The following is a 27,412-nucleotide window of genomic DNA, read 5'->3' as shown; positions in this document are numbered from 1 at the left end:
TTATGGAGGCGTCTCGGTGTAGTTCAATCTCCAGTAATCACTACTTTGATCTCTTCAAATAAAACAGGCAGCTGCTGGTGAAAGATAGGTTAGTCCATGTGTTTATGGCAGCTCTAAAAAAATAAGACATACGCACACTGCTCGCAGTCAGGAGATTTCACATGCATGTGGCCATTACAAGTCATGTGCATCTCAGTTTTCTGAAATGTGCCATCTGTTTTATTGGATTTTGTGGACTGCTGATTTTGAGAAAGCTTACAGAACAAAAACTAATAAACTACCAAGCACAGCTTTGCTTTGCTGCCCTTACATATTCACAAATGTTCTGTATACACATGCATGTAGTTTTGTGACCACGTGTGCCACCCAAACACAGGCATACCTGAAATCACATGAGCACAAAGACAGAACACGTTCTAGCTCAGGATCTTAGCACACAATCAGTGACCAACTGGGGAGGCAGTTTCTTTTATCAGACAGGATTACTCACCAGTAGTCAGCACTGTGTCCACAGTCTTGATTTGTCTTTTCTGTGTCTGTCCGCTGCTTTTGGGCTCCCTGTGCCTGTCATGCCCCACACTCACTGGTCTGCATGGGCTTGAATGACTTTTGATGTTTTCAGGACAGCATTTACAGGGCAGTGGTTGGCAAGATGGGAACTGGGCACTATGGAAGAGTTGTTACTGCTTAATTGAAGTGCTGGAGGTTGGCTTGAATTGATTTTCATGGCTTTTTCTTACTGAACTGAACTTCAATAAAAACACATTGTTGTTAGCTTTTAGTTCGGTGAATTGAAACAAGCTGATTAATTAATATAGTGATGAGAAAGAAGGCTCTACAGTAGGTTTCTATTCCAGTTCTTAGACAAACTCCTGTCACAATTAAACACATAGTTGTTACCCCAATTTCTGTGTTTATTGTGTCAATCCAGAAATCCCCAATATGTTTCCTTCAGGTCTTTAGGGGAATTTAACAAGTATGACTAAGATTTTCTAGTTTTGCTTGCTAATCATCATTCAAGTGGAAATGAAATGGGATTAAATTAGTTGTTCCTCTTCCACAAATGTTGTCACTCGGAACTACGTCAGCCTCGTTACCCACCACTGTTTGGAATAAATGAACAATGAGTGCTTCTGCTTGAAATCCTTCTTTCATTTGCTGATTTTTTTCTGTTCTTATTCTGTTATCAGAAAGACAGTGCAATAGTTTTTAAAATTATTTAAATGTTAGCACATGGGAATTCACTTTTTGTATTTTTTTTTTTACTTTGACTGTATCCAAACAGTGACAATTAAGAAGAAGATGAAGAAATAAACATTAATGAATGCTGAAGATAATCAGTATTTTGAAAGGCATTTCCACTTGTGCGATTGATAGTAAGCAACTGCTCAACAACCACGACAGTCCACAAGAGTTATGAGTATGCAAAGACAAATCTGAAAGCTGGTAGCAATTCTAATGGAAACTTAATCAACATCCATGTAGTCTGTAGAACTGGCTACTTTTTAGTGGGAATGGTGGTGAAAAGCTTGACATTGTTACTTTATAGCTCCAGGAACCCAAGTTCAAATCTTGGCCTGGTCACTCTCTGAATTGAATTGTAAATCTGCTGTGTTGGATTTTGCCCTGGTGAGTCCCATTTCCATCAGCATCATAAACACGGGTGTCATAGGTTAACTGGTAATTCTAAACTGGCCCGAAATTACTTTATGTGTGCCATGCAGTGTGCTGTTTATCCCAACTGGCCTGGTCCTGGTACCACACAACCATTTAATGCTACCTCATCAACTTTAACAACCCCTTTTATTCTTTTTGTTACCACCAATACTAGGTAGGGCTTAATATTGAACTACACTGTTGTCTATGATGGCAAGGGCATGGGTGAGGAGGTTTAATAATCACAAAAAAAATGTAGATTTTATCGAGAGGGGCATCACCAGTGTAATGATCAGAGATGAAACTGCAGTGCAGAGCAACACTACATAAATCCCCTGTGCAGTCAAGGCCACCCCCGCCAGGACACCAATGGTTCTCCACACCCTTTCAAAGTTACCAGCTTTTTAAAACGAGGGCAGTTTTATTTGAGCTTCTTATGCAGATGCCACTCTTCTATTTTTTTGCTCTGATGTCGGTAAAATGTACCAGAGTGCATGATTTCAAATGACTTGTCATTATGGTATAAGTCTATTAATTTAGATGATGGGTGTTAAACTCTGGTCCTGGAGGGCCGCAGTGGCTGCAGGTTTTCATTCTAACCATCTTCTTCATTAGTGACCAGTTTTTGCTACTAGTTAACTTCTTTTGCCTTAGTTTTAATTAACTTGACTCAGGCTCCTTAGTTGTTTCTTTTTCCTTAATTAGCAGCCAAATAATGATGAGCCCCAAAATGAGCTGCCACATGACCAGCTCACCTGAAAATAAAGAAAGGTGATGGTCTCAGTAAGGTTGATCTGCTCAGGTCACCAAAACATCTTGAAGGTGGTCTTAGGAAAAACAGAAAATCAACAGTCTGCTGTGTCAGAATGAGAGCAGCAACAAGCCATGGAATTAAATAACAAGTTTAATTAACATCAAGAATCAGCTTCTCATTAACAAATTATTACATTTATTCATTTATTAAAATATAGGGACAAGGATTTAATTAGCAGTGAAACCTGGTCACTGATTAGAAAAAAGGTTAGAAAGAAAACCTGCAGCCACTGCGGCCCTCCAGGCCCAGAGTTCAACACCCCTGATTTACATTATCTGTATTGCTGTCATTCTAATTAACAAAATGCAAAGGTATTTAACTATTGAACCCACGTATCTTGCCACTTTTCATCCAAACGGAGCCTGCTAGAAAAATACTGCAATTTGGGAGGAAATATGATCAACAAAGCTCAAGATTTCTGTATAATAATAATGTGAATTTCCCCTTGGGATTAATAAAGTACGTATCTATCTATCTATCTATCTATCTATCTAATTCTTCTTATTCCATTGTCTGTAGTACCAGAGTGTTGTACCGTGTTAGCCATTATGGATGCAATGAGAAGTCAAGCAAAATGACACCTTTTATTGGCTAACTAAAAAAGATAACAATATGCAATATGTCTTCTTCAGGCAAGAAGGGGCCTGAGTTGCCACAAAAGCTTGCATATTGTAATCTGTTCAGTTAGCCAATAAACAGTGTTATTTTATTTGACTTCTCACTGCATTACATTGTTTGTAAGAAATATCCAAAAGTATGTAGTTTGGTGTTCTACAGGTAACACCCTACAATCATTAATGATGATCATCTTACAGTTACCAGATAGGCTGTGCCTAATCCAGAACCTTTTGTTGTTTCAACTACCACCACAGTCTCACTGGGGGTCCCTAAGCACATTTTACATAACAAAAAAAGAAAAACAGCAGCCATTATTGTTCCATCAAGATCTGGGCCAAGAAACACTGAGCTTTACGGCTTGATATGTCATATGGTATGTTGTTAAGGAGAACTAGTGTGCTTGGGGTTTCGGCAGGGTCTCATTTACTGACTAAGCTTACAGAATAGCAGCTAGTAGTAATATTCTGGCCTACCGGAGGATAAGCAAGATGAGCAGGCAGGCTGGACTGTCACTTTGTGTGTTCCTACCACATCTCTTCTAGCAGATGCTCTGGCCTGCCATCTTTTAAATCCATTGCAGAAGGGGCTCTTGTTCCAGAAATGTCAAAGTCAGCATTCATCTGATATCCGTGCCACTGCTGACACCTATCAAGTTACCTTGTCCTTTAGCTGCCAAACATTAAAGGCATCGGAGAGAAAATACAACACTTTATGTTGCTGAAAATGAATTATCTCTGTGAGCTTCAGTGGAGCTGCATTGACACTTAACATGTCATCTTCCTGTTAGCAGATGGTCAAAAAAACTTAAACTGTTCTGATGATGATGGTGATTGCAGCATTAAATGAGTGCAATGGCTGTAACAATCAGGTATAGAAAGTGAAGCTGGTACTAATCCTGACCACCTAATAGCTCAATTAGGCATATAGTGCCCTCTTTTTCAAACATCCATTTTAGGAAAGAACATTTTTCTGTTTGCTAGATAATAAATGATTGACTTCTATGGATGAGTATGTCCTAGTAAATGGCAGGCGGGGGGGGGGGGGGGCACTATGGTCTTGAGCAACACAAGTGACACAAAATGCAATTGAGTGCTCCTGGCCTGTCCTAACACAATGACTCTTTTTACCCAAACCTTTGGCAGCGCATTCAGACAGCTGAGCAAGATCTTAACACCACTCTGAAATATTCAGAAGGATGCCACTAAAAAACAAAATCAGGATGTGGTGTTTTGAAGGGTCCCAGCCAGAAGCTAATAAATACCTTCTGATTTTACTTATTCTAAATTTGAGACATAATAAGTTAGCTCCACTGTGTAACTACCAAATGTTTCATAATAACAGAGACAGAAACTGCATTGCCAAGGGTGCAGCAGACATGTGCAGAATGAGAGGATGGGGGGCCTCTAGTGGACAATTGCAGAAAATGAAAACAACCTTTTATTCATTTTGGTGGTTTCATGAGGATGCCATCCTGGAGCTGCTTCCATATACAGAGTCGGAACAAACAGGCAAAATTACCTAGACATGGTCACAAAATGAGGCAATGCAGGGAGACTGCATTTCTTTTCCTGCCTTTTTGCTATTACATTAGACCCCTTCACCAAAGCAATTTATCCAAGTCAGGGCAAAAAGAGGAGAGATGTATGTCACCATCATATAGTCACAATTTAAACAGGAGAAATGGAGGAGGATACTTGGGGAGGGTAAGAAATCAAATTAAAGGAAAAGATAAAAGATTGATTTATTGAACCTACATCGTATAGTACAAAGTAGCGTAATGTATATATAGTGGCTTTTACAGTGAATGCTACAAAAGTAAAAAAGGAAAATATAAAAATATACATTTTGTAATAGATTACCAAGAAATATGTCGGCTTCTGAAGCAGCAGTTCTCACATGATATTTACAAAGATGCCAGCCAAGCTTTGGTTTCAACACATTTCAGTGCAGTCCACTCTTTAACACCTGTGATTGCAAATTTGAGCAAGTTAGGCCGGCTTATATAAAAACAGCAGTACAAATTCACTCTAAAGGATTTAGAAAATCGTGTCCATCACAGAAAATATGTCTTTGTGAAGCAGAAGCCTGCAAATGTCATTTTTTTTTCTCAAATGCAATTATATATAGTAACTGCCTTTGAAATTTTGCTCAAACCACTGCATGGGACAGTTGAGGAGGAGGAGGAGGAGGAGGAGGTTAGGAGCACACGCTGATAGAGAACATTGCTGCACCCACCACATAACAAACAAACTCTGGATCCCACATTGGGACCCAAGTGTAGCCACGCGACGGATGACACCTCAGCACCACACAAGTTCAGATGGAATAGAACAGTGTGAGATTTTTTATGGTGGCCAGAGTGCCAATTCTGCCACCAACCCCCATGTTTTTCCATGCAGGTTGGAGGGCCTACATGCAGTGCTGGATGCAGATTAACATCATACCCAGGACAGAGCAATTGCAGGTTAAGGGCCTTGCTTAACGGCCCAACGAAGTAGAGTCACTTTCGGCGTTTACAGGATTTGAACTGGCAACCTTCCGATACCAGTGCAAATCCATAGCCTCAGAGCCACCACTCCGCCCCACATGGGACAGTTATGTCAGTCAGTCATCATCCAACCTGCTATATCCTAACACAGGGTCACGGGGGTCTGCTGGAGTTGATCCCAGCCAGCACAGGGTGCAAGGCAGGAACAAATCCCGGGCAGGGTGCCAGCCCACTGCAGGGCACACACACACCAAGCACACACTAGGGACAATTTAGGATCGCCAATGTACCTAACCTGTATGTCTTTGGACTGTGGAAGGAAACTGGAGGGCCCGGAGGAAACCCACGCAGACACGGGGAGAACATGCAAACTCCACACAGGGAGGACCCAGGAAGCGAACGCAAGTCGGGACAGTTAAGTAATAATAATAATAATAGATTTTATTTATTTGTAGGTGCCTTTCAAAACACTCCAGGGCACCGAACAACAGATGAAACACACAAACAAAACTAAAATACAAAATTTAAAATCAGACAGAACAATTGTAGTCAAAGAGAAAAAGCAGTCTTAAACAAATGAGTTTTAAGTTTAGATTTGAAAAGTGAAAATGATTCAATATTTCTAAGCTTAGATGGTAATGAGTTCCAGAGCTGGGGAGCAGAACAATTGAATGCTGTGCTCCCTGTAGTGGTAAGACGGACGAAGGGGACAGTCAAGTGGATGGAGGAAGAGGATCTAAGGGTATGGGAGGGAATGGCAACATGGAGGAGGTCAGACAGATATGGAGGGGCAAGGTTGTGGATAGCTTTAAAAGTTAACAGAAGAATTTTTAATTGAATGTGGAATTTAACTGGAAGCCAGTGAAGCTGCTGCAAAATGGGAGTGATATGGTGAATAGAGGAGGTTCTAGTAATTCTGGACCAGTTGATGCTTATAGAGAGATTTGCGAGAAAGACCAAAGAAAAGGGAATTGCAATAAGCGACACAAGAAGTGACAAGGCTATGAACAAGGATAGCAGTGGTATGGGGAGTGAGGGAGGGGTGAATACAATTAATGTTACGCAAGTGGAAATATGCAGACCGGGAGATGTTATTGATGTGGGACTGAGAAGAAGTACTGTTAAGGATGACACCCAGACTCTTAACCTGTGGGGAAGGCGAGACAGAGGAATTATCAATAACAAAGGAAAAATTATCAGTTAATTCTTGCGTCGTATTTGAATCTTGTTAAGCAGTAAAGTCGTTATGCTTAAGAGAATTTTGCCGTCATCTGTCTTTTTGATTCAACGTAACAAATTGTTTCATGCAGGATGGTTTTCAGCCCAGGAACAATCGCAGTGATCAGCCTTTTCTCATGATCAGGATGCTGGACATCATTTGCACATTTCATAAGCACATCATCTACGTCTCTTGTTCCAAACTGATTGCTCTGTATTTTTCACAGATGCTTTCCTCCATTCACAATGCTCAGTAAAAACACACCAGCCACATTTCCATGAATCTTCAATATCCACACCCTGGGGTTCTCTCTGGCCAGTCCAATAAGACAGCAAGTAGTGTAGCTCAGCCAATAAACGGGGCTCACTGAATTGCACCTCTTTAATGCCAAGCGGGGCCCCTGTGCTTTGGTGGACATACTCAATTTTCAAATTATCAATATTAGGGGTATCCATGTGGGTCAGGTTTAAAAGAAGCAATTCCAGGGCATCACTGAAGGTGCATACATGAAAGCCAACAGCTTGGGCATGGTCACAAACCCCTGGTGCCAACTGCTTGTCCAGTCTCAATTGAAGTCTCTGCACAAATGTTTCACTCTCCAACTTCCCTTGGACCATCCTGTCAAACAGGAGCTTGTAAATGCCTGCCTGTATGAACAATAGAGAGGTACAGATACAGAGTCTTCAGGAAAGAAAATACAGAAAAAGGAGCAAAACAAGCGATCGTGTGTTCCCTCCCTCTAACCCTAAATGTGAAGCAGTATGGAAAAGTGCAGAGAAAGCAGCGTCCCTTGAATAAAGAACACATCTGGATGGCATACCCATAACAACATACTAATAACAGTGACAGCCAGCGTGCGATCACACAGTTGATAGACTGAAAGAATACATCAGCACACTGTACATGACATCATGGCATACCACTGCTAGTTTTAAAAAGCTAAAAACTGAGATATCCGTTTTAATTTTTATATCTAGTGGATCACATCAGTCCACTACATTTCTGGCTTATTTCTAATGAACTAAGACTTTTAGCTAATGTAAAAAGACACTGTGTGGATGCAACGGTTTATTACTAATTTAGCCCCACAGCACTGATCTAAGCCCAGTTGCACTTTGCAGGGGGCTTAACGCATTCACAAGAAGACCATCAACTGCATTGGGGTCTCAAACTCTGACCCAGAAGGATGACAACATTTTTCTTAATTAGTCTCCTATTACTACTGCAAACACAATATGCTTTTTGCTCATATTTTAACAGACTTGGAATAAGACCTAATGAAGAATTTACAACTCTTTTTCACCCTGAACAATGAGATGCATTGGGAGCCGTACAGCAAACAGTCCATTTTATATCTCTTTGTATTCATCACTATTTGTTTAAAAAAATCAAGTAAGGGACTATGAAATGATGATTTGCTTCAGTCCACAAAAAATGTAAATGTTTTCTAAAAAGGAAAATTTGCAATACCAGAAACATTTGATACGGCAGATTGAGAACAATAGCAAACCACAGAATTTAAAATAATGTTTCATTAACAGCAAAGAACAGTTTGACGTTCCTGAGCTAAATGCTGATGTCAAAAGAGTTTTGTTAAATAATATACTCCTTCAAATGCAGAGTACTACATACCCCCATGTACACCACAAACACATAACAAACACCTGTTTAAAATACAAAATGTCCTCCACAGAGTCGCAGGTAGAATAAAATTTGTGAATCAGGTTATAGATTATATCTGGCAGGTTTATACAGCCCATACAGAGCCTCGGGTCAAATCAAAATTGATTAACATTGTGCTATCAGAAAAACTGGCTTCATAAAAAAGAATGCAAAACTGCAAAGTGTGGTGGTCATCTAATAATCCATCACTTTGCTTTCTACAAAATGGCTGTGGAAGAAACGTAGCTTCTACAGCTCAGCTTACAGTTTATCCATCTTGGTAGTACTGGGGTGTTGTACCATGTTAGCCATTATGGATGGAGTGACAAGTCAAGCAAAATGACACCTTTTATTGGCTAACTAAAAAGATCACAATATGCAAGCTTTCGAGGCAACTCAGGCCCCTTCTTCAGGCAAGATATATTACATCTTACAAACTAGATATATTACATCTTACATATTACAGCACATCAAGGGGCCTGAGTTGCCTCAAAAGCGTGCATATTGTAATCTTCTTAGTTAGCCAATAAAAGGTGTCATTTTGCTTGACTTCTCACTCCATCTTGGTAAGAATTCTACCAGTAAGAAACACATGGGAAATAGATTAACCAGAGATGGGAAATATATTCATAAATTTTCTTCCATAGTTTTTAAAGTTCGGTATTTTTGAAGTCGAAGTTACTTCTTCACAAATATGGTATAAATGAATTTGCCAGATAACATTGTGTTCTAAAGTTAAGCATTTTCTAATACATTTAAAAAAAATATCTTACCCTCAATTGCAGTTCATAATAGAGGATAATGGGGCATGGGGCACCACCAGAAAATAAAAGCTTAAAAACTTACTGATGAAGCAGCAAAGGTTTTGAAATAAGAAAACATGCCTTCCGTGTTTTTGACGCATGTTTGTGACAACAAAAGGGATCTGCAAATAACCATTTTGTCGCATATTCCTGGTATAACTTTTTTTGTGGAAAGTATACATTTCCTATTTGCTTGTGTGAGTTCTCACTTAAATATGGAAGTAAATCAAAATAAAACCGACCACGTAGTAAGAAAAGCTTACAGTGATTTGGTCTTTCAAGAGGAAACCATGCCCTGGGGGGGCTGAAGGATTTTTGCAGAAGAAGACAAATGCTGAGATGGTGTGTACAGTTGGTCTTCTTTTAAAATAGCTGAATGTGATAGTATTGGTGTTTTTTGTACAAAAATGGGACACACTAACTGTTTTACAATGTGTGTGTAATGGTAAGACGTGGATCAAAACTCAACAACTGTTTTGGTTGTATTCAGTAAGTTTTTAAGCTTTCATTTTACAGCAATACCCTATTAGCATCGATTGTAAAGCATCAGGGAGGGCAAGATATTTTTTTTTAATTTGTAGAAAATGCTTAACTGTAGAACACAAATTCGCTTGGTAAATGCGTATATACCATGTATGCCACACACAAACATGCGTCAAAAACACGGAAGGCGTGTTTTGCTATTTCAGAACCTTTGTTGTGAAGAAATAACTTGGACTTGAAACATATGAAACTTATCCATTTACATTTTAAATGTAAAAATCATGCAATGCTATATTAGAGATAAGCCATTGTGCTGGCTACATTTTTGCCTAAGACAGAGGTGCCAGAATATTATGGAATTGTTTGTTTTTTTTGGCTCAGCGCTGCCCCCTACAGAGTGGTAAGCCACAAAGCATGAGGTGGTAAATGGTTTACACAAAACACAAAAACTGATGTTTGATTGCATTGACATCAAACCTACATACCCTCCTATATAAGAAGGCACCAAAACATAAGAGGAGAAAAATAAAAAACATAACAAAAACAGAACTACTCATTGTGTGATGGACATGCACTGCAGCACACTGCCTAGGCTGAAATACAAAAGAAATGATATATAAGTGGGATAAGAAAAAAAACTAATTAGCATGCATGTTTATTCCGCCCACGTCTTGTTTTAAACTTTTACACTGACATTCCCAACTTTTTTCATCCCACGAAGTCTGGAAACACAGTTTGTTCAGTCTTCTGGAATAAAAAAAGAGAATGAGGATTTCTTTGTCTGTTTAAATTTGCATGCCAATAAATTCCATTTGTTTTTTTTTTTTTTTTGACTTGGAAAGTTAACATGAGGGCGGCACGGTGGCGCAGTGAGTAGTGCTGCTGCCTCGCAGTTGGGAGACCTGGGGACCCGGGTTCGCTTCCCGGGTCCTCCCTGCGTGGAGTTTGCATGTTCTCCCCGTGTCTGCGTGGGTTTCCTCCGGGCGCTCCGGTTTCCTCCCACAGTCCAAAGACATGCTGGTTTGGTGGATTGGCGATTCTAAATTGGCCCTAGTGTGTGCTTGGTGTGTTTGTGTGTGTCCTGCGGTGGGTGGGCACCCTGCCCGGGATTGGTTCCTGCCTTGTGCCCTGTGTTGGCTGGGATTGGCTCCAGCAGACCCCCGTGACCCTGTGTTCGGATTCAGCGGGTTGGAAAATGGATGGATGGATGGAAGTTAACATGACATCCCAGCAGGACTGGACCCAAGGCACGTGCTGTCCAACTGCAAGGCCCACTCACACATGCACACGTAGTGAAACACACACAGAGTCAGTTCCGAATCACTGATTTAGCCAACATGTAGGGTTGGGAGAGAAAAAAATAAGAGTATCCAGTTTAAAAGTTAATGCAAGCGCAAGGAGAATGTGCCGACTCCGCACAGACAATACCTGGGCATGGCATCAATCCTAGGATGCTATATCTGTGACGCAGCAGTGCTAATCACTGTGCCACCATATTATCAGGCTTGGAAAGTGTAAAGAGGTTAATCTCAGTCCACTTAGACCTGTGTATATGTTATTTAATGCAAAGTAACAATCTGCCTTTATGTTATTCCATGGACTGAATTGGTCTGCTAACACAGTGTTATGACAAGAACCCCAAGCAGCTGCAGATCTGGGCGATCATTCTTTAAATTACTAGGGAGCTCTGCCCCCTGCTCGCTTCCTTCTCCAACCCCCCGGTTCTGCCGCTCGCATATGGGGAAGCCGATGTACAATTTAAACAGATTGTTATTTTCATGGGAATTGTTACATATGCATAATAGAACTATTTTACATTACAGCAAGTAATAAACCATAATACAAAATAGTAAAACATAATAAATTGAAAGAAAATTATGTTTCATGTTGCGTTACAGGTATTCATTGCGTTACACTTTTTTGTTCTGTTTGGCTTTGAAATTAACACACACATACTTTTTAAACTTACACTTTTACTGTAAAACTTCAGTAAAAACAATATTTGGAATTAACTTTGTCAATATCGCATTGAATGTTGATTCCGTGTTTGGACTTGCATTGTGACAATGCAACGTTTAACTGCTCATGAGTGAATATCGTTTCTTTCTCTCTAACAAATAAACCGACTTTTTCGAAAGTTTGTCCCTGTGATTTGTTAATTGTCATGGCAAAAGCTATTCTAATGGGAAACTGTAAACTTTTTAATACGAATGGCATATCAAGATCGTCTTTGGTGTCTAATGTTATCCGCGGAAGATGTACTACATTACCTTTCTTGTCGCCTGTTAAAAATTTACATATCAGAATTGTTCGACCAGTTTTGAATACAACTAATCTTGTCCTGTTGCATAGCCCATCACTCATACATGCAATAATGTCAATTTATTTATATAGCACATTTAAAACAACATAGGAATGCTGTGGCCAAAGTGCTTTACAATAAAAGAAGAAAAAAACATACAATTAACATAAATAGAAATAAAATCAATGAACATAAATAATAAATAGAAGTAAGATTACATAATCACAATGAAGAAACCCTCAGTATTACTGAAGGTCACGGAAAGCAAGTGAATAGAAATGAGTCTTTACAGTATAGTTTCTGTTTAAGGTACAAATTTAATTGAACTCTGGCTGTGAGTTAGTACTTTTACTACAGTAGTTTAATTGTTGTGGTGGAGCATAGTGAATCATGGTACGCTACATAAACGCTGGTGATTAATAAAAATGTGGTATCAAATTGTTGTATTCTGTACAAAAACATGCATCTTTGTTAGACCTTTTTAACATTACGATACATCTTTCTTTCAACAGTATTTCGGCCGGTGGAAGACCGGATGGTTTTAACAGTTGTAGATATTCTACGGGATATTGTAAGTTGATGTTTTCATCTTCCGCACCATCACCACCAACTGTCCCAGCATAGTCTATTGATACGCATTTAACCAATCTGGTGTGTAACCGATCGCCAATTTTAGCATCAATTCGTTTGACATTGTTTCTCGGTGCTAGGATTGCCCGTGTACTCATTTCTTCTATTAATGACCCTTCAGGATGAAGTTCTTCGATAAGATTTGAACATAATAAATCTTCTTTTATTGGGAACTTAAAGTGAGGAAAATGTAAAAATTTATAAGAGCCGAGAGCGCAGGAATTGTACCTGACAAAAGCATTCACACCAATGAGAGGTAAGAGGACCGTGGATGTGGGCCGTTAATAGTAAATGGTTGAGAGGAGGGCAGAACTTGAAAAAATCTCTTGGCAATTGTCTTGTCTCGTCTCAAGATTTTCTTTTATAATAGAGAGACATTCTGCTTACTTGTAAGTCATGAGTCCTCCTCTGGGCCGCAGTTGGCAGAGACTTCCGAAGACGGGTTTTCAGCTCACTCAATGTCAACTCTCCCTTGGGGCTGTAATGCAGCTCATCAATCACTCCCACCAGGAAGATTCCCTCCACCTGCCCAAAAACTGGCAGTTCTCGAACCCGGCCACCTAAAAAAATTAAGATCTAGAATGTTCAAATCGCTTTTTCCTTTTTAATCCTGTGATACCAGAGGAAGTAGGATCAACAAAGCTTCTATATTAAAAAAAAGGTCCAACCCCATTCTTGCTGGTTTGGAAATACCTCATTATTTTCATAATTCTGTGTAATAACAGTGAGCTCCTTATCACATGTCAGCTCAGATGTCACAAATGTGTGCCTACAAGAAGGACTAATTGGATGTTGTTGCGATTGAATTCACGCTCCGTAAGGGGGAGACATATGTAGAAATGACAATATGTGAACAAGGAGCCATTACTACAAACATCTGTGACTATGAAAAAATGTCAGCTTTGTAATAAATCGCAGAAACAAGAGAGCAGCTCTATTCACCCTTAAGAAATACTAGATACAATTTTGAGGGCTAAAAAAGACATCCATTTTTTCATGAGATTTTGTGCAAACAAAATAGCAACAACTATTTTAAATCCACAAATCTCATACACAAAATGACAAATAAGTATGCAAGAATCGCAACTAAAGACAAAGTTTCATCCGAGTATTTGATGTCGGTCGGATATGCAAGTAAGAATTTTACCTTACACTGTGTATGTGATAAGACTACTAAATTTTTAAAAATGATTATTATTTGACCGTACAACATTTGAGAGACAACTGGTTACATTTCTTTTGGTTTTCCAATCGGAGCACAGGCAGGTGAAGTAACTTGCTTGGGGTCACACAGGGTCAGTGGTGGGATCTGAAGCCACAACCTCAGGGTTTGAAGTCCAAAGCCTTAACCACAACTACTTCTACTACTAAACTTAGAAACTTGACTACAATGAAAACAAAACAGCTTATAGTGGAAATGCTAGACACACTTGATCTACTCCATTCCTTCACCACATGGATTGAGAGAACAAGCAGTTCCCAAAATGAGTCAAAACAGGCCTTATTTTACTCTTTGGCTTTAAGGAAAGCCAGGATTAACCGGAAAATCCCCTGATGATGCTCAAAAACATCTGTAGGGGCACATCTTTGAACTTACTTTCCTTCAGCATCGTAAGGCCAGTAAGCACGTTGAGAAACTTGACAGCCCAATGGTCCTCTCGGCTTTCAGTACTCACTGATACCACGTCGTGTTCTTCTAGCTCTGCAACAAAACCCAAACAGAGTGGCGGTCAAGACCGGAGTCTAAAACGCAGTAAAATCTTGTTTGCCATAATCTGAGCAAAGTATAAATTAAATTGACCGTAACTGCTCAATATGAAAGTGCCTGGAGAAGACCACAACATTCACCCTACTACCGAAATTCTCAAAGTTCCTTCACCGTCCATCTTCTGAAACAACTGAAGAAAATTCCGCCTGCAGTGCTTTATAGTACCCTGCATCTTGTTTAGCATTTTTAGCTTGCCTGTTGTGCATTTTTAATATTTATTTTCAAAATGGAACAATTACAACACTAAAAGGGTATTACTCTCCTAGGAATAGTAAAGATGCCCTTCAATATAAAGAATCATTGCTTTGGGGTGTTAGTTTCAAGTGAGGGACTGCTCACCTCTAGCCAGATGGACACTGGACCCAGCCAACACAACAGGGTCATCATTGATGGTCTTTCTCACATCTGGTTTTTCAAATCCATGAACAACCTGCAGTTCACACCAGCTTTGATGGGACACATCAGTCACCCTCAAATGCCGCAGGTGAAAGTGCTGCATGGGATTTTTGTTGGCCACATTTCTTTTCCTTTTGAGCGGAACCATCAAATCACTACTTCCACAGAGCAAAGGTTTCTGGGTAGAACAGCTAGCCTCCACAGACCTGAAACATTAAGAAAGAACAGTCTGGGTATACAGGGATGTAAGCATATGCCAGCATGCCATTTAAAGCTAGGGTCCTGTTTGGAAGATCCCAGACACACATCCTAGTGAGGGCACACTTGCCCAAACAGAAGTGCCATTGTTTACAACTTCAAAAAGTCTTACTCTGATGTCCTAGCAAATCTTTTTAATTCTGGTACACATTTCTCAGCTGAACGTCAAAAAGGTGGCACACAAAACTGAAATAAATAAAAACAGACTGCCACCCTTCCTGTTGTCCAACTAATTTTCAATTTCAGCAGTAACAGCAAGGTAACACACCCATCCAGGGACACAACATTCCCAGATCCGATGTCTCCTTCACTCCCAGTGTCATTCCTTCCAAGACTGCAACCTTGCATTGAGCTGCTTTGAGAATTTCCCACATCCAGACTCTCTATAATGCAAACGAATAAATAAAATAAAAAGCTGCTTCATTCCATCACACCTGAAAAGATAAAACAATTATTTAGAAATACTGTACATTTCAGTTCTGTCAGTCACAGACAAAAATGAAATCTTTTAATTCATTTCTGAATTCTACACAAAGTTAGTCTGTGTCTTAAAAGTGGATGTATATTGAAACTTGCTCCCACATTTAATCCCTGTGGTGTTTGCAAAAATAATTTTTAATAGCATAACATGTTCAAAATCTGATGCTGCTTTGGGCTTGTACAGATTAACTCATTTGTGCAATCGCAGAGCAATGCATTTAGACATGGTGGCATCCTGGTCTCACAGTTGCTTCATAACAGAAGCCCACTAAGCAAGACCCATCCAGCCCAGGACAAAATCAAGAGTGGCCTACCTTACAGATTACTGCTTTGTAAACACAGAGTCAGCTGATTTGGACATTTTCTTAAAAGCAATTCAAAGTGGTCTCACAGCCAAAGTATTTTGCTCCATCTGAACTCAGACAGAAGTCACTTTTAATTACTGAAATCCCAGCAGGAAGCTCTAAACTTGAGCCATTCACACTGTGCTATGCTGACAGCTCCTCCATTACCACCAGTTTGCTAAAAACAGGAACATGACTCCCGTTCACAGGGCAATGTGTGGAGTTTTTACACAAAGTGTGCTACTTGGCCTCTGCTGATCTACATCACTGTATTCATTTTATTTTATTTAAATGACATGCAAATTATTTTTTTCCTTCAACAGACTTTAACAAAACTCAAGCAATGGCATTTAATCTTTTAAATCTGTGTCCAGAAACCTTTGAAAATTATAAATAATGAATTTCTTGAAAGCTTTGCTAAATAAAATAAATAAGTAATGTATGTGTTGTAAGTCCACCATTCTCTTTACTGAATAAGGAAGACATGGCTATCCTGGCACCCACTCTAAATATCACCCTGAAGTACACAAGATTACCATCTTGTAACCGGTTTACTTTACCCAGGTTTGCTAATCCTGAGACTTCAAGTGCAATTCTTGATTCACTAAAACGCATTACCTAAAAAATAAATTATCTAGTTGAGGACTCTGCCAGTGATCACTATATATATATATATACAACCCATTCATCTGCAGATCCACCAAGACCTAAACTCCCATGCCTACATGCCTACTCCAAACCCCCCAATTGGTCGCCCAGTAGTGGTTCACCAGCAGTGAAAGCCTCCAGGTCAACCTCCAGGAGCTCAGAATCGCTTATTTCCTCGTTGACTCCTTGCTTTGCCATTACTGCTTATTATGCATATGCTTTTCCTTACATACAGTATCAACCTGGCAAAAAAAAAAAAAATTTAAATTATGGGAAAGTTTATACAAGAAGACATTGACAGGCAGGTTAACACAGACAGACCAAATGATACAACTATTGACTCATAGATAAACCTATTATATACTGTGTGTGTATATATATATATATATATATATATATATATATATATATATATATATATTATCGTCTATGTGTGGAAGTATGTTTGTCTGGCCCGGATGTGCAAAGCTACAGCAATGAAGCTCAAAGAGCTGGCAAGGTGGCCCTAAGTTAACTAGTCGGAAGAAGAAAGAAGTACGAGGCTACAGCATGAAACTGAAAGAAAGCGACTGTCACCAAAATGAGACCGCTGAGGAAAGACAAACTTGCTTAACCGCTAATACACAAACAAGGCGAGCATATCAGCAAAACGAAACCTCCGAGGAGACAGAAACTCGCTTAGCCGCTAATAGACAAGGGAGCCAAGCACGTCTGTAAAATGAAACCACGAAACGAAACTAATTTTTTTCTGACTATTTCAATAGTTTCTAGGAGCCCAGGCTTTTTACAGCACACGCTTAAACAGCTAGTGTGTATATATATATACATATATATAAAACCATCCATCCATCCATTATCCAACCCGCTATATCCAAACTACAGACACACACGTTTTATTTATATAACAGCACCACAATGCCTTATTCAGCCCAAACTCAGTCCTTTTTATTCTTTCTCTCCTTGAATCCTTCTGCTGCCTCTACTCCTCTCCCAACAAGCTCCGTCTTCCTCTTCCCACATCCGGCCCAGGACTGGAGGGAGGCGGCCTCTTTTATCCCCACCCGGGTGTGCTCCAGGTGCCCTCTGATTAACTTTCTGCTGCACTTCCTGGTGTGGCGGAAGTGCCGCACGAGCACCCGGAAGCACTCTGGGTGTCCCTGGTATTCCTTCCGGCAGCACTTCCGGGTGTGGCGGAAGTGCTGACATCCAGGGCTCCTCAATCCTCCGGGCGCCCCCTGGTGGTGGCCACGGGCCCCTGTAGGGTTGAGCTTCCACGCTCAGTTCCCGTGGACCCCATACAAACCAGGGAGGCTGCCCTCTCGTGGTCCGGGGGAGGTATAGTCCTTCCCCCGGTTCTTCCAGGCGTCCCAGCTGGGCACAGCCCACAGCCAGATATATATATATATATATATATATATATATATATATATATATATTTGCAGCTGAAGATCCACAAAGGGAGAAAAAATGAATCACGTATCATAAAGTAGTTTTTATTCCTGAGCTTTCAACCCCTGCCAGGGGTCTTCATCAGAGCATAATGCTTAGACTTACAAGAATCAAAGGCAATATATAGCAAAACATTACGTGGGGGGTGGCTAAGTCAGTGTGATCGGGTGGGGGTATTGGGTGTACAGTTTATTTATTATGAACATGTTCTTCTTAAGTTTGCATAAGCTGGATTTATGTCCAAGTGTCTGTTGATGGCGTTCTCATTTGATTGCCAAGATTCGGCCAGCTCTCTGGCACTTTTAGTACTGGCCTTATATTTTACTTGTACATTGTCCCAGTTAAATGTATGTCCTGCTGATTTAGAATGCGTGTAGATCAATGAAAGTGAGTCCTTTCTTCTGACGGCATTGCGATGTTCCTGTATATGTGTTGCGATTCTTTTTGAAGTTTGTCCTATGTATACCGCTGAGCAAGAACTGCATGGAATGCTATAAACTGCGTTTATTGTTTCTGCTGTCGATTTCTTGTTTTTAGCATTAAAGATATATACACACACATACATACATACACATACTAGCTATGTAAGCCCGTGCTATAAAAAGCCTGGGGTCCTAGAAACTTGAAATTGTCAGAAAATAAACTGAAATATAGCGATGTCAGGTAATGGAAAGGAACTACTCTGGGCATCTCTCTCCTAGGAGGATTCGTTTTGCCGATGTGCTCGCTTGTGCATTAGTGGCGGGAGGAAAAGTAAAAGGGATACCATTTTGCTGATGTTGGCAGCCAAGCAACTTTGTCTTTCTTCTGAGGTTTCACATTGCTGGCGTGCTGGCCTCGCTTGTGTTTCCTCAGAGGCGTAGCTCTTACCCCGACTCCACCTCTCACTCCTGGGCGGGACAGACACACACACACAGATGGAGTGGGCAAATGCAGGTTTACAGATGTTAGTATGCGAAACACAGAGTTTATTCTTGCAAAATTATTTAATTTTCAACTGCTGTATTATTAATTTGTGCCACTGTGAAATTTTTGGGTTAATAAAGCTATTGTAATAATCATAATTTGCATGTCTTTTTTCATACGAACAACTGTACACCTACTCCTGCACACTCCTGTGTGTATGTATATATCTATGCATATAAAAGTCAATGTGTGTATGTATGTATGTTCTAGCATCATTTCTGAATGGCTGGAGCGATTTTCATGAAACTTGGTACACATGTTTCTCATTGGTCAACTAAAAATACTGTAGGGTGAAATCAATCATAACCCACCCCCTTCTGGATAGGGTGGGGGTGATCTTGCGGTCTTGTATGCATGTTATCATCCAGTTGACACTCGGAATGACCACCAGAGGGCGAACTGGATGCGACTCCCAGCATTCTTTATGTTTGAGCACCACCGCGCCCCTGTTGCTTTTGAAATTAAATATGGCCGGTTATGAGCGTCAATTGGATGATAACATACACACAAGACTTTAAGACAAGCACATTAGTGAGTCTTCATTGTTTGTCGATTTATTTTTATTTTTAAAGTTGTGGGGGTTTTTTTAATTATATTTTTCTCAAACAATAAAAAAAAACACTTTATTTTCCTCCTGGGCAACGCTGAGTATTTCAGCTAGTGTGTGTATGTATGTATATATATATATATATATATATATATATATATATATATATATATATATATACTCACAAAGGAAAATAAATGTGCATACACCTGATGAGTGCGAGTTAGGGCAAAACGTGTGTCATGTACTCTTTGTATTATTTGCCAGGTACTGTATCACATATCTATATTAAGCTGCTTCTCGAAACTGAGAGGGTTTGGCGTATGTTTACCGTCTGGCCTAACAACCACAACCATTATCTGGTACGTGACCACTAAAATAATGAGATTGTGATTCACACCTATATTATTATATATACTGCTTAAAAAAAATTAAAGGAACACTTTTTAATCAGAGTATAGCATCAAATCAATTAAACTTCTGGGCTATTGAACTGGTCAGTTAAGTAGCAGAGGGGGTTGTTAATCTGTTTCAGCTGCTTTGGTGTTAATAAAATTAGTAACAGGTGCACTAGAGGGTCAACAATGAGAGACCCCCAAAACAGGAATGGTTTAACAGGTGGAGGCCACTAACATTTTTCCCTCATCTTTTTTGACTGTTTTTCACTAGTTTTGCATTTGGCTACGGTCAGTGTCACTACTGTTAGCATGAGGCGATACCTGGACCCTACTGAGGTTGCACAGGTAGTCCATCTTCTCCAGGATGGTACATTAATATGTGCCATTGCCAGGAGGTTTGCCGTGTCTCCCAGCACAGTCTCAAGTGCATGAAGGAGATTCCAGGAGATGGGCAGTTACTCTAGGAGAGCTGGACAGGGCCCCTCGGGCAAGGAGGAACAGGATGAGCACTGCCACAACCCTACAAAATGACCTCCAGCAGGTCACTGGTGTGCATGTCTCTGATCAAACTATCAAAAACAGACTTCATGAGGGTTACCCGAGGGCTGGACGTCCTCTAATGGGCCCTGTGCTCACTGCCTGGCACCATGGAGCTTGATTGGCATTTGCCACAGAATACCAGAATTGGCAGATCCACCACTGGCGCCCTGTGCTTTTCACAGATGAGAGCAGGTTCACCCTGAACACATGTGACAGATGTGAAAGAGTCTGGAGAAGCTGTGGAGAACATTATGCTGCCTGTAACATCATTCAGCATGTCCAGAATATCCATGGAGGGACACACAGACCTCTACAGGCTACACAATGGCACCTTGACTACAATTAGGTATCAGGATAAAATCCTTGGACCCATTGTCAGACCCTTTGCTGGTGCGGTGGGTCCTGGGTTCCTCCTGGTGCATGACAATGCCTGGCCTCATGTGGCGAGAGGCTGCAGGCAGTTCCTGGTGGATGAAGGAATTGATACCATTGACTGGCCCCCATACTCCCCTGACCTAAATTCAATAGAACACCTCTGGGACATTACACTTGGGTCCATCCATGCCGCCAGGTTGCACCTCAGACTTTCCAGGAGCTCAGTAATGCTCTGGTCCAGATCTGGGAGGAGATCCACCAGGACACCATTTTTCTTCTTATTAGGAGCATGCCCTCCCCCCTCCCCTGACATTGTCAGGCATGCATAGAGGCACATGAGGGCCATACAAACTACTGAGTATGATTTTGAGTTTCTGCGATGAAAATTCGGCAAAATGGACTAGCCTGCCGCATCATTTTATCACTTTGATTTTCAAGGTATCTTTGAATTCAGCCCTCTGTAGGTTGATAATTTTCATTTCCATCAAATGATGTTCCTAACACATTACCCAGTCCATATCAGTATAGATATCCAGCAAGATTTTTTTTTCCCCATTGAGATCTGATATGTTTTCAAAGTGTTCCTTTAATTTTTTTGAGCAATTTATATATACAGTATATATACACATATACACACACACACTCACACACAGTACATGAAATATAATAAAGACACAGCCAGAACCAAAGTCCCCCTTTCCAAATGTGGAGCTCCCATTTGACAAACTGCCTCATACGGACATATATCTAAGTCTTTGTCAATATCCCAAACATCTTTAGAAATATTTGGATTATTTTGTTTGCTTTTTTGAAGGTTACAGGTTTCATCCAAAAGGCTAATAATCAAAAGAAAGGAACAAAAAGGAAAAAAGAAAAAAAAACTGGGACCTGGAAGTCATTGCATGGATTTTTTAAAATTTTACTCCGCCCCATGCCATCTATTTGAGCACGAGCATTGGGACAATGAGCAGACAAAGCAACCTGCCTATGTCATAGTTTGGGATGTCATTTTTCACGTGGTGAAAATATGGGAGTGGTTCATCAACATCAACCACAGATTCCAAAATGTTTAATTTCCACCATACTCCCCTTTTCTCAAGCCAAGAGAAGTGGTTTTTCTCTGCAGGATGGTGCAAGGTCTTTGACTGAAAACCTTATGCCAGGGCAAATCTCCTGGCAATGGAACTGTCCCGTAGTGACAGAGGTGCGGACTCCTGTCAAGGCTGGAGCAGGAACACCACAGGGTTCTTCTCCCATTGTGTGTAAAGTGGGTAAAGACCTCTGGCCTGACTGGGACAGAAATATGATGCTGTGGCAGAATGAATCACTCGTCACCTTTGATTTTTCAGTTACGCAACATTTTACAGTGTACTGTAATGTGCTTTTCATTTACATTTTTCTTTGTCCTTTTGCAGTACTGTATGCAAGTGATTAGTACCACACACATTCAAAACAGTATACCATATCTAAACTCTGTTACTATTTTCTGCTTATATATTGTGTGTATATATATTTTTTTGGAAAATGCAAAATGTGTTTACTGTATTATCTGCTATAATCTATCTGCAGCTAAATGCCCTGAACCCTGTGTTTTCCATTTTTTGACATAGTGTGTAATGAATGCTCAGAAGTGTTTTTATTTTGACTGGCTGTTGGTGTATGATCTGAAAGGATTATTTGATGTTGTTGCCAGTTAAATGGGTTTTAAGTTTGATTTTACCACAATTGTTAGAGGTTTTGTAAATGTAATTTAAAAAATGGGTTTTGTGTTTAGTTTTGGGAAAAGGCTGGAAGGTTTCAAGAAATGTATCTTGGCAATTGTGAAGAACTGAAAGTAATGCATTCTCTTTCTCCTTTTGTTTCTGTAAAGATTTGTAAAATTACTTATGATAACAAAAAAAAAAAAATATGAACAGCATTTTGATGAATCCTGCAAGACAAAATATATGAAAAGAAATATTTTGAACAGAAATCAAAATCCGTTACATTGATCACTGATCTCCCATCACCAGAGTATTGATTCGAATGCAGAATGCTAAAGTTTTTCGGATGTTTAAAGTGATACAGTGCGCTGTGTGCGCTCCTATTAAATCAGCTAATTTCAAATTGACACTTTGTACAGATAACGCAGTTAAAATGCGCTTGACTTGCCAGTTACGCGCTTCGCTGGGTAGGTCGCTCCTCTCACTCCTCGGTCAGCCGGGTTGATGGGCATCAATCCATATACAGAAAAATATGTACATGAATTAGTTAATTCAGTATGTTTGAAATTGCTCACCATTTAATCACTTTAATTTGAAGCATCGCTGGAACTGTTTATTAAATCCCGCTTCTCGGCACAAGCTCTTCTCACGAGAGAAGCCGTTTACCAACAAGACGTCATTTCCTAGTAGGGTTGCTGCTATGGTAACGCGTCTTGTTGTAAGAGAACTGGAGAGTCCGCTTGAGACTTGCACATTGAATCTCAGGGGTGCATTAGTCTAGCCAGCACCACTGTGAGTCTTTCGTGGAATTTGGGATTGTGGTAATTCAACAGTGACGTCGGTAAAAACACGACGGGAAGGTAGCTTACCTCTCGCCATGGAAGGGTCGCTCCTCACGGGTATCCCGAGCACAGAACAAAAGAAAAAGAAGTCCATGATTAAAAAAATGAGCAAAATTAAAGAGGAAAAGAAGCAGAAGAAGCGGGGCCACTCCAGCACCCCGTCGTCCTCGGACGATCCAGGTGGGTCTGCCTGACCTCCAGAGCAGCGTTATAAATTAATCACGGCATTCGAGATTGCGATCCTTTTGCAGGCTGCCACTGTATACAGCAAACATGAGTACCGTAATTTATATTTATATAGCGCCTTCCCTGTATCGTCTTGCACATGCATGATACAATTAAGCCTAGAGTAGTGACTACTTAAAAAAACGACCGAATCAATGTGTTTAGTGGACGGGGCATGAGTTGCGGAACATACCACGTTATACTCTGAAAGCACCATCATTTAGAACCTGCTTATATCGAAGTACGACGACCACTGTCCAATTAGCACGATACTGCAAAACAACCACCCCCAAAATACAAAGCTCACATAACCATTTGTATTCCTGTGCTTTTAAACTGTTAATATACCTCGGTTAAAAGAAGGTCAGTCAAGGAAACTGTCGACGTTACCCGATTTTACGAACGTAACATTCATTTGTTATCTGCGTCATATTTGTCACCATTGTATGTACTTTGGAGACATGACAGTTTCGTTTGCCAGGTTTATTTATTCTCATAATATAAAAAAACAAAAAGATAACCTTTTCTCCCAGGCTAGTCCACAATCAGACGAATAAAAATGAAAGAGCCGCTTCTGTTTCAAAACTCTTAGTCCACAGCCGCCGTTGTAAATTGTTTTCTAAATGTTTGTCCGACCACAAAACCCCAAAATCCGTTCTATTGGGCAGGCGCAGGTGGTCAAGCGCGCTGATCCGTTTACTTTACCGAGTAAATCAAAATGACGAAAGCAAAATGGAATTTGTCTAGAAAATCTGGTCCAACTGCCCATAAACGAAAGTTGGCAGCGTTTGAAATGGTGGGAAAATTAAGAGATGCTACAATTTATATTCGCCTCCACCACCTCGTTTCTTCGAAACTGAAACCACTTGAAAATTTCACTAAACACGTAGGTAGGTATTGCAGAAACATTCTCATGTTTATATATAATTCTTCTTCATGTTCCCGTCGGTGGAGAATTGATAAGGCTTTTTCGTGCACTTTTGTATTGTATTTTGTAAATATTCATCATGTCTTAGTGATGTTTGCTGACCAGCTCTGTCTTCTCTGCACACTCGACTCCATTCTTCAGTAGACGGGTCCAGTAAATCCAGTGTCTGGCATAGGCAGCATCCCATATTACCATTATGAACGAGCAGCCAGTTATTGATTTTTTTTTTTTTTAAAGTAATCCAACTATATTTTTGTCCAGCATTGCAATTGCTCCCTCAGAATTTTCTGCAAGAATGGAGTGTTTACTGAGAGATCTCTGAGGTTTGCAGTATTGTTGCAGTTTGCCTCCAATATAATAATAATAATAATAATAATAAATATTCTTTTCCACTAAGTTTTACTTTACACAATGCAATAACATAAAAAAAGAATTAAACTTAAGTTAGCTTCAAATCTATAAAAACAAAACATTGCAAATCAGTGCAAACATACAGTGAAGAAACAGATGCTCCACAGACTCCTTCTGGAGTACAAGAAAGAACGCGGATGAGCCTGCTCATGGTTATAATGAGAATAATAATGAGAGAAGAACATTCAGTCCATCAAGCCCATTTGTTTAGCTAACAGCTAAGCTGTCCCTATAGATCAAACTGGAGAAAACCTGTGAACAATTTAATTGGCTGGGAGACTGGGGTTCATGTCCCACTTGCAACATTTGCATGTTCTGTGTTTTTCTCCCTCACTCCAGTGACATGCAGGTTAGAAGGCTTGGCAATGCTAAATGATGGCCCCTGATGTAGCTTGTGTATGTGTGTATTTTCACCCAGTGAAGTGCTGGTGCCCAGTTCAGGGACTCTTCCTACCTTGTACCCTATACTTGCTTGGATATGACAAGCTTCCCACAATCCTGTTCAGAATAAGTGGGTTTAGAAAATGTACAGATGGACAGATCAATAGATGTTTTTAACCTTCTTATTATGTGTCTTATTGTTGATTTCCACATAACCAGTTTGTCACTCAGCTACACGTCATGCCGACATCGGTGTGTGGTTCATGAGCCTCGGCATCAGCAGCCATACCACTCTGTCAGCTTTAGTGAGGGTAGCCTCAGTTCAAGCGAACTATTGATGGCGACTTTTGTGATCACTTGTGGGGAAGGAAGGCAGCACAATTTGGCCAGTTGCTGGATGTGTTATCACAGGGTTTTACAGCATTATGTTTTATTATTGAATCCAATGTGTATGTTTTTGAGTTTTCCCCAATTCCTGTGAATCTTAATGAAGATGATTGTTGTGTGAATTATGTGGTATGTGCCATCAATTCAGCTAGTACAGCAAAGTTGTTGAAGTGTGTAACACACACACAAGTATCAGAATTTGAATTACAACGCACTCTTAATGTGTTGTGGCTGCTTGGTCTTAAATGTCAGGAAGAATTAAAGAATGGGTCCTGGTGTCCATTAGGGCCTAGGGGCCCACAAACTGGAAACCGCTCTGTTCCTGCCCACTTCAAAAACTGCAAAGTAGTGAAAGCTTTGGAAAATATGGACTGAGTCCTCCCAAAATAAATAGAGCACAATATTTAAGCATTTCAAGTCACAGTCTCTGTTGCCTGATACAAAGAACTTAATGAAGGACAATCCCCACAGTGAAAATGAGATGACACAGATAATAACTATTTTTAGAATAGTCAGTGTCTGATCATGTTCACGTTTTAGAAAAATTCAGTATTCCTCATCCATACAAGCCTAGCATTTTCAAATAAATACACTTTGGAAAGTGTCTGATACTCAAAACACAATTTCAGTACAGATGGAAGGTCAAAGCTAATAAAAAATTATGCATCTTTGGATATATCCGTGTTAGTGTGGACATACTGTATGTTCCAGATAAAATATTATGATAGAGGAAGCAAACACCAATAAAAAAAAAAGATAATTCTTCTTTTCTTTGTTGACAGATAAAGCAATGGGGCGAAATGTAAAGTTCGGCCACTCACACATCATGCCTTCAACTAAATCACTAAATGGCAAATTATCCAAAATCAAAAACCAAGGCAGAGCATCAACAGAGACCTACATCCACAGGAAATCAAGTGGTCCTCAGATGGAACGGCCTGTTGATGAAGTCGTCCTTACAGATCAGATGAAGGAGAGTCTCAGGTGGGAAGGTGCTCTTCAGGACCCTGTTGCAGAAAGAGAGAGAATAGATCATTATAAGATGAACCGGAGAAAGCGCTACTTGGAAGCCCAGAAGCACCTCTGTGGAGATTTGAACACACAGAATGCAAAATCAATTCTTGGAAAGGGGAATCCTTACGTAATTAGCAGTTCTAGATACACAGTTCTCAGCCAGCAAGAGCAGCCACCAACATCTTAGTAAACAGGAGAAATATGCGAGTTTATTCAGTAAAGCTGGGCATGGCAGGGCCTTGAAGGAGAATGTTGGCCCAAAGTAGTATTAACTATTCAACACGTAAAATGCTGCCCTGGACAATCCCAAGTGATTGGACGGTCAGTAAGGCAGTTACAAGATACTGTTTTTTTTTTTTTTTTCAACAATACTTTCATGTGGAAGTCTCAATTCCATCAATAGCTTATTCCCATGGAATGTTGAGTGTTAGCGTAGCTTTGAATAAACTTCAAAAATGTTTTCAATAAGTGAAAGTATAAAATTAAACTTTAGCGGCTCTCAAGGATCTTCTCTTTCCAGTAAAGAGAAGTGGAGCACTGGAGTATTCCATTCGCTACTTGTAAGAGTCAAAAGAAAACCTTGCAAGATACATACAAATACCCAAAAGGGGGAGTCAATTACAAGTCTGTAGTAACTTAAGAAACCAAAGCATGTGTCATTTTCATACTCAGCCATA

The 27,412-nt window shown here is 40.1% G+C and overlaps 2 protein-coding genes across 3 annotated transcripts; one reads left to right on the top strand and one right to left on the bottom strand.

Annotated features, from left to right (window-relative positions):
• Window positions 1-6,116: 6,116 nt before the first annotated feature.
• exo5 (exonuclease 5) lies at window positions 6,117-24,265 on the bottom strand. The gene is made up of 7 exons (XM_028806900.2): window positions 24,136-24,265; window positions 16,692-16,811; window positions 15,366-15,480; window positions 14,783-15,045; window positions 14,273-14,377; window positions 13,063-13,235; window positions 6,117-7,442 (listed from the first exon to the last, which is right to left on the bottom strand). Exons 2-7 carry the CDS (start codon window positions 16,765-16,767, stop codon window positions 6,975-6,977), a joined length of 1,200 nt encoding a protein of 399 aa, XP_028662733.1. The 5' UTR covers window positions 16,768-16,811; window positions 24,136-24,265; the 3' UTR covers window positions 6,117-6,974.
• c8h17orf97 (chromosome 8 C17orf97 homolog) lies at window positions 23,239-27,410 on the top strand. Of its 2 annotated transcripts, none has more exons than XM_028806901.2 (2): window positions 23,239-23,569; window positions 26,504-27,410. In XM_028806901.2, the coding sequence occupies exons 1-2, from the start codon at window positions 23,425-23,427 to the stop codon at window positions 26,920-26,922; spliced, it is 564 nt and encodes a 187-aa protein (XP_028662734.1). In that variant the 5' UTR covers window positions 23,239-23,424; the 3' UTR covers window positions 26,923-27,410. The 2 variants fall into 2 exon arrangements, with proteins under 2 accessions (XP_028662734.1, XP_051787147.1); XM_051931187.1 differs by lacking the exon at window positions 23,239-23,569 and adding an exon at window positions 24,266-24,504.
• The last annotated feature ends 2 nt before the right edge of the window (window positions 27,411-27,412 follow it).

This window comes from Erpetoichthys calabaricus, chromosome 8 (assembly GCF_900747795.2).
Source record: "Erpetoichthys calabaricus chromosome 8, fErpCal1.3, whole genome shotgun sequence".
NCBI lineage: Eukaryota > Metazoa > Chordata > Cladistia > Polypteriformes > Polypteridae > Erpetoichthys > Erpetoichthys calabaricus.
The sequence above is the reverse complement of the archived record's forward strand: the minus strand, read 5'-3'. Positions and strand labels throughout refer to the sequence as shown.

What these genes read in the sequence shown, in the direction of transcription:
- c8h17orf97 (XM_051931187.1), top strand. Translation starts at nt 24,333, where the DNA reads ATGACGAAAGCAAAATGGAATTTGTCTAGAAAATCTGGTCCAACTGCC. An exon ending in AAATTTCACTAAACACGTAG is followed by an intron (nt 24,505 to 26,503) that starts GTAGGTATTGCA and finishes CTTTGTTGACAG; the next exon opens with ATAAAGCAATGGGGCGAAAT.
- exo5 (XM_028806900.2), bottom strand. Translation starts at nt 16,767, where the DNA reads ATGGCAAAGCAAGGAGTCAACGAGGAAATAAGCGATTCTGAGCTCCTG. An exon ending in CCTGGAGGCTTTCACTGCTG is followed by an intron (nt 15,481 to 16,691) that starts GTGAACCACTAC and finishes TTTGCATTATAG; the next exon opens with AGAGTCTGGATGTGGGAAAT. An exon ending in AATGTTGTGTCCCTGGATGG is followed by an intron (nt 15,046 to 15,365) that starts GTGTGTTACCTT and finishes TTAATGTTTCAG; the next exon opens with GTCTGTGGAGGCTAGCTGTT.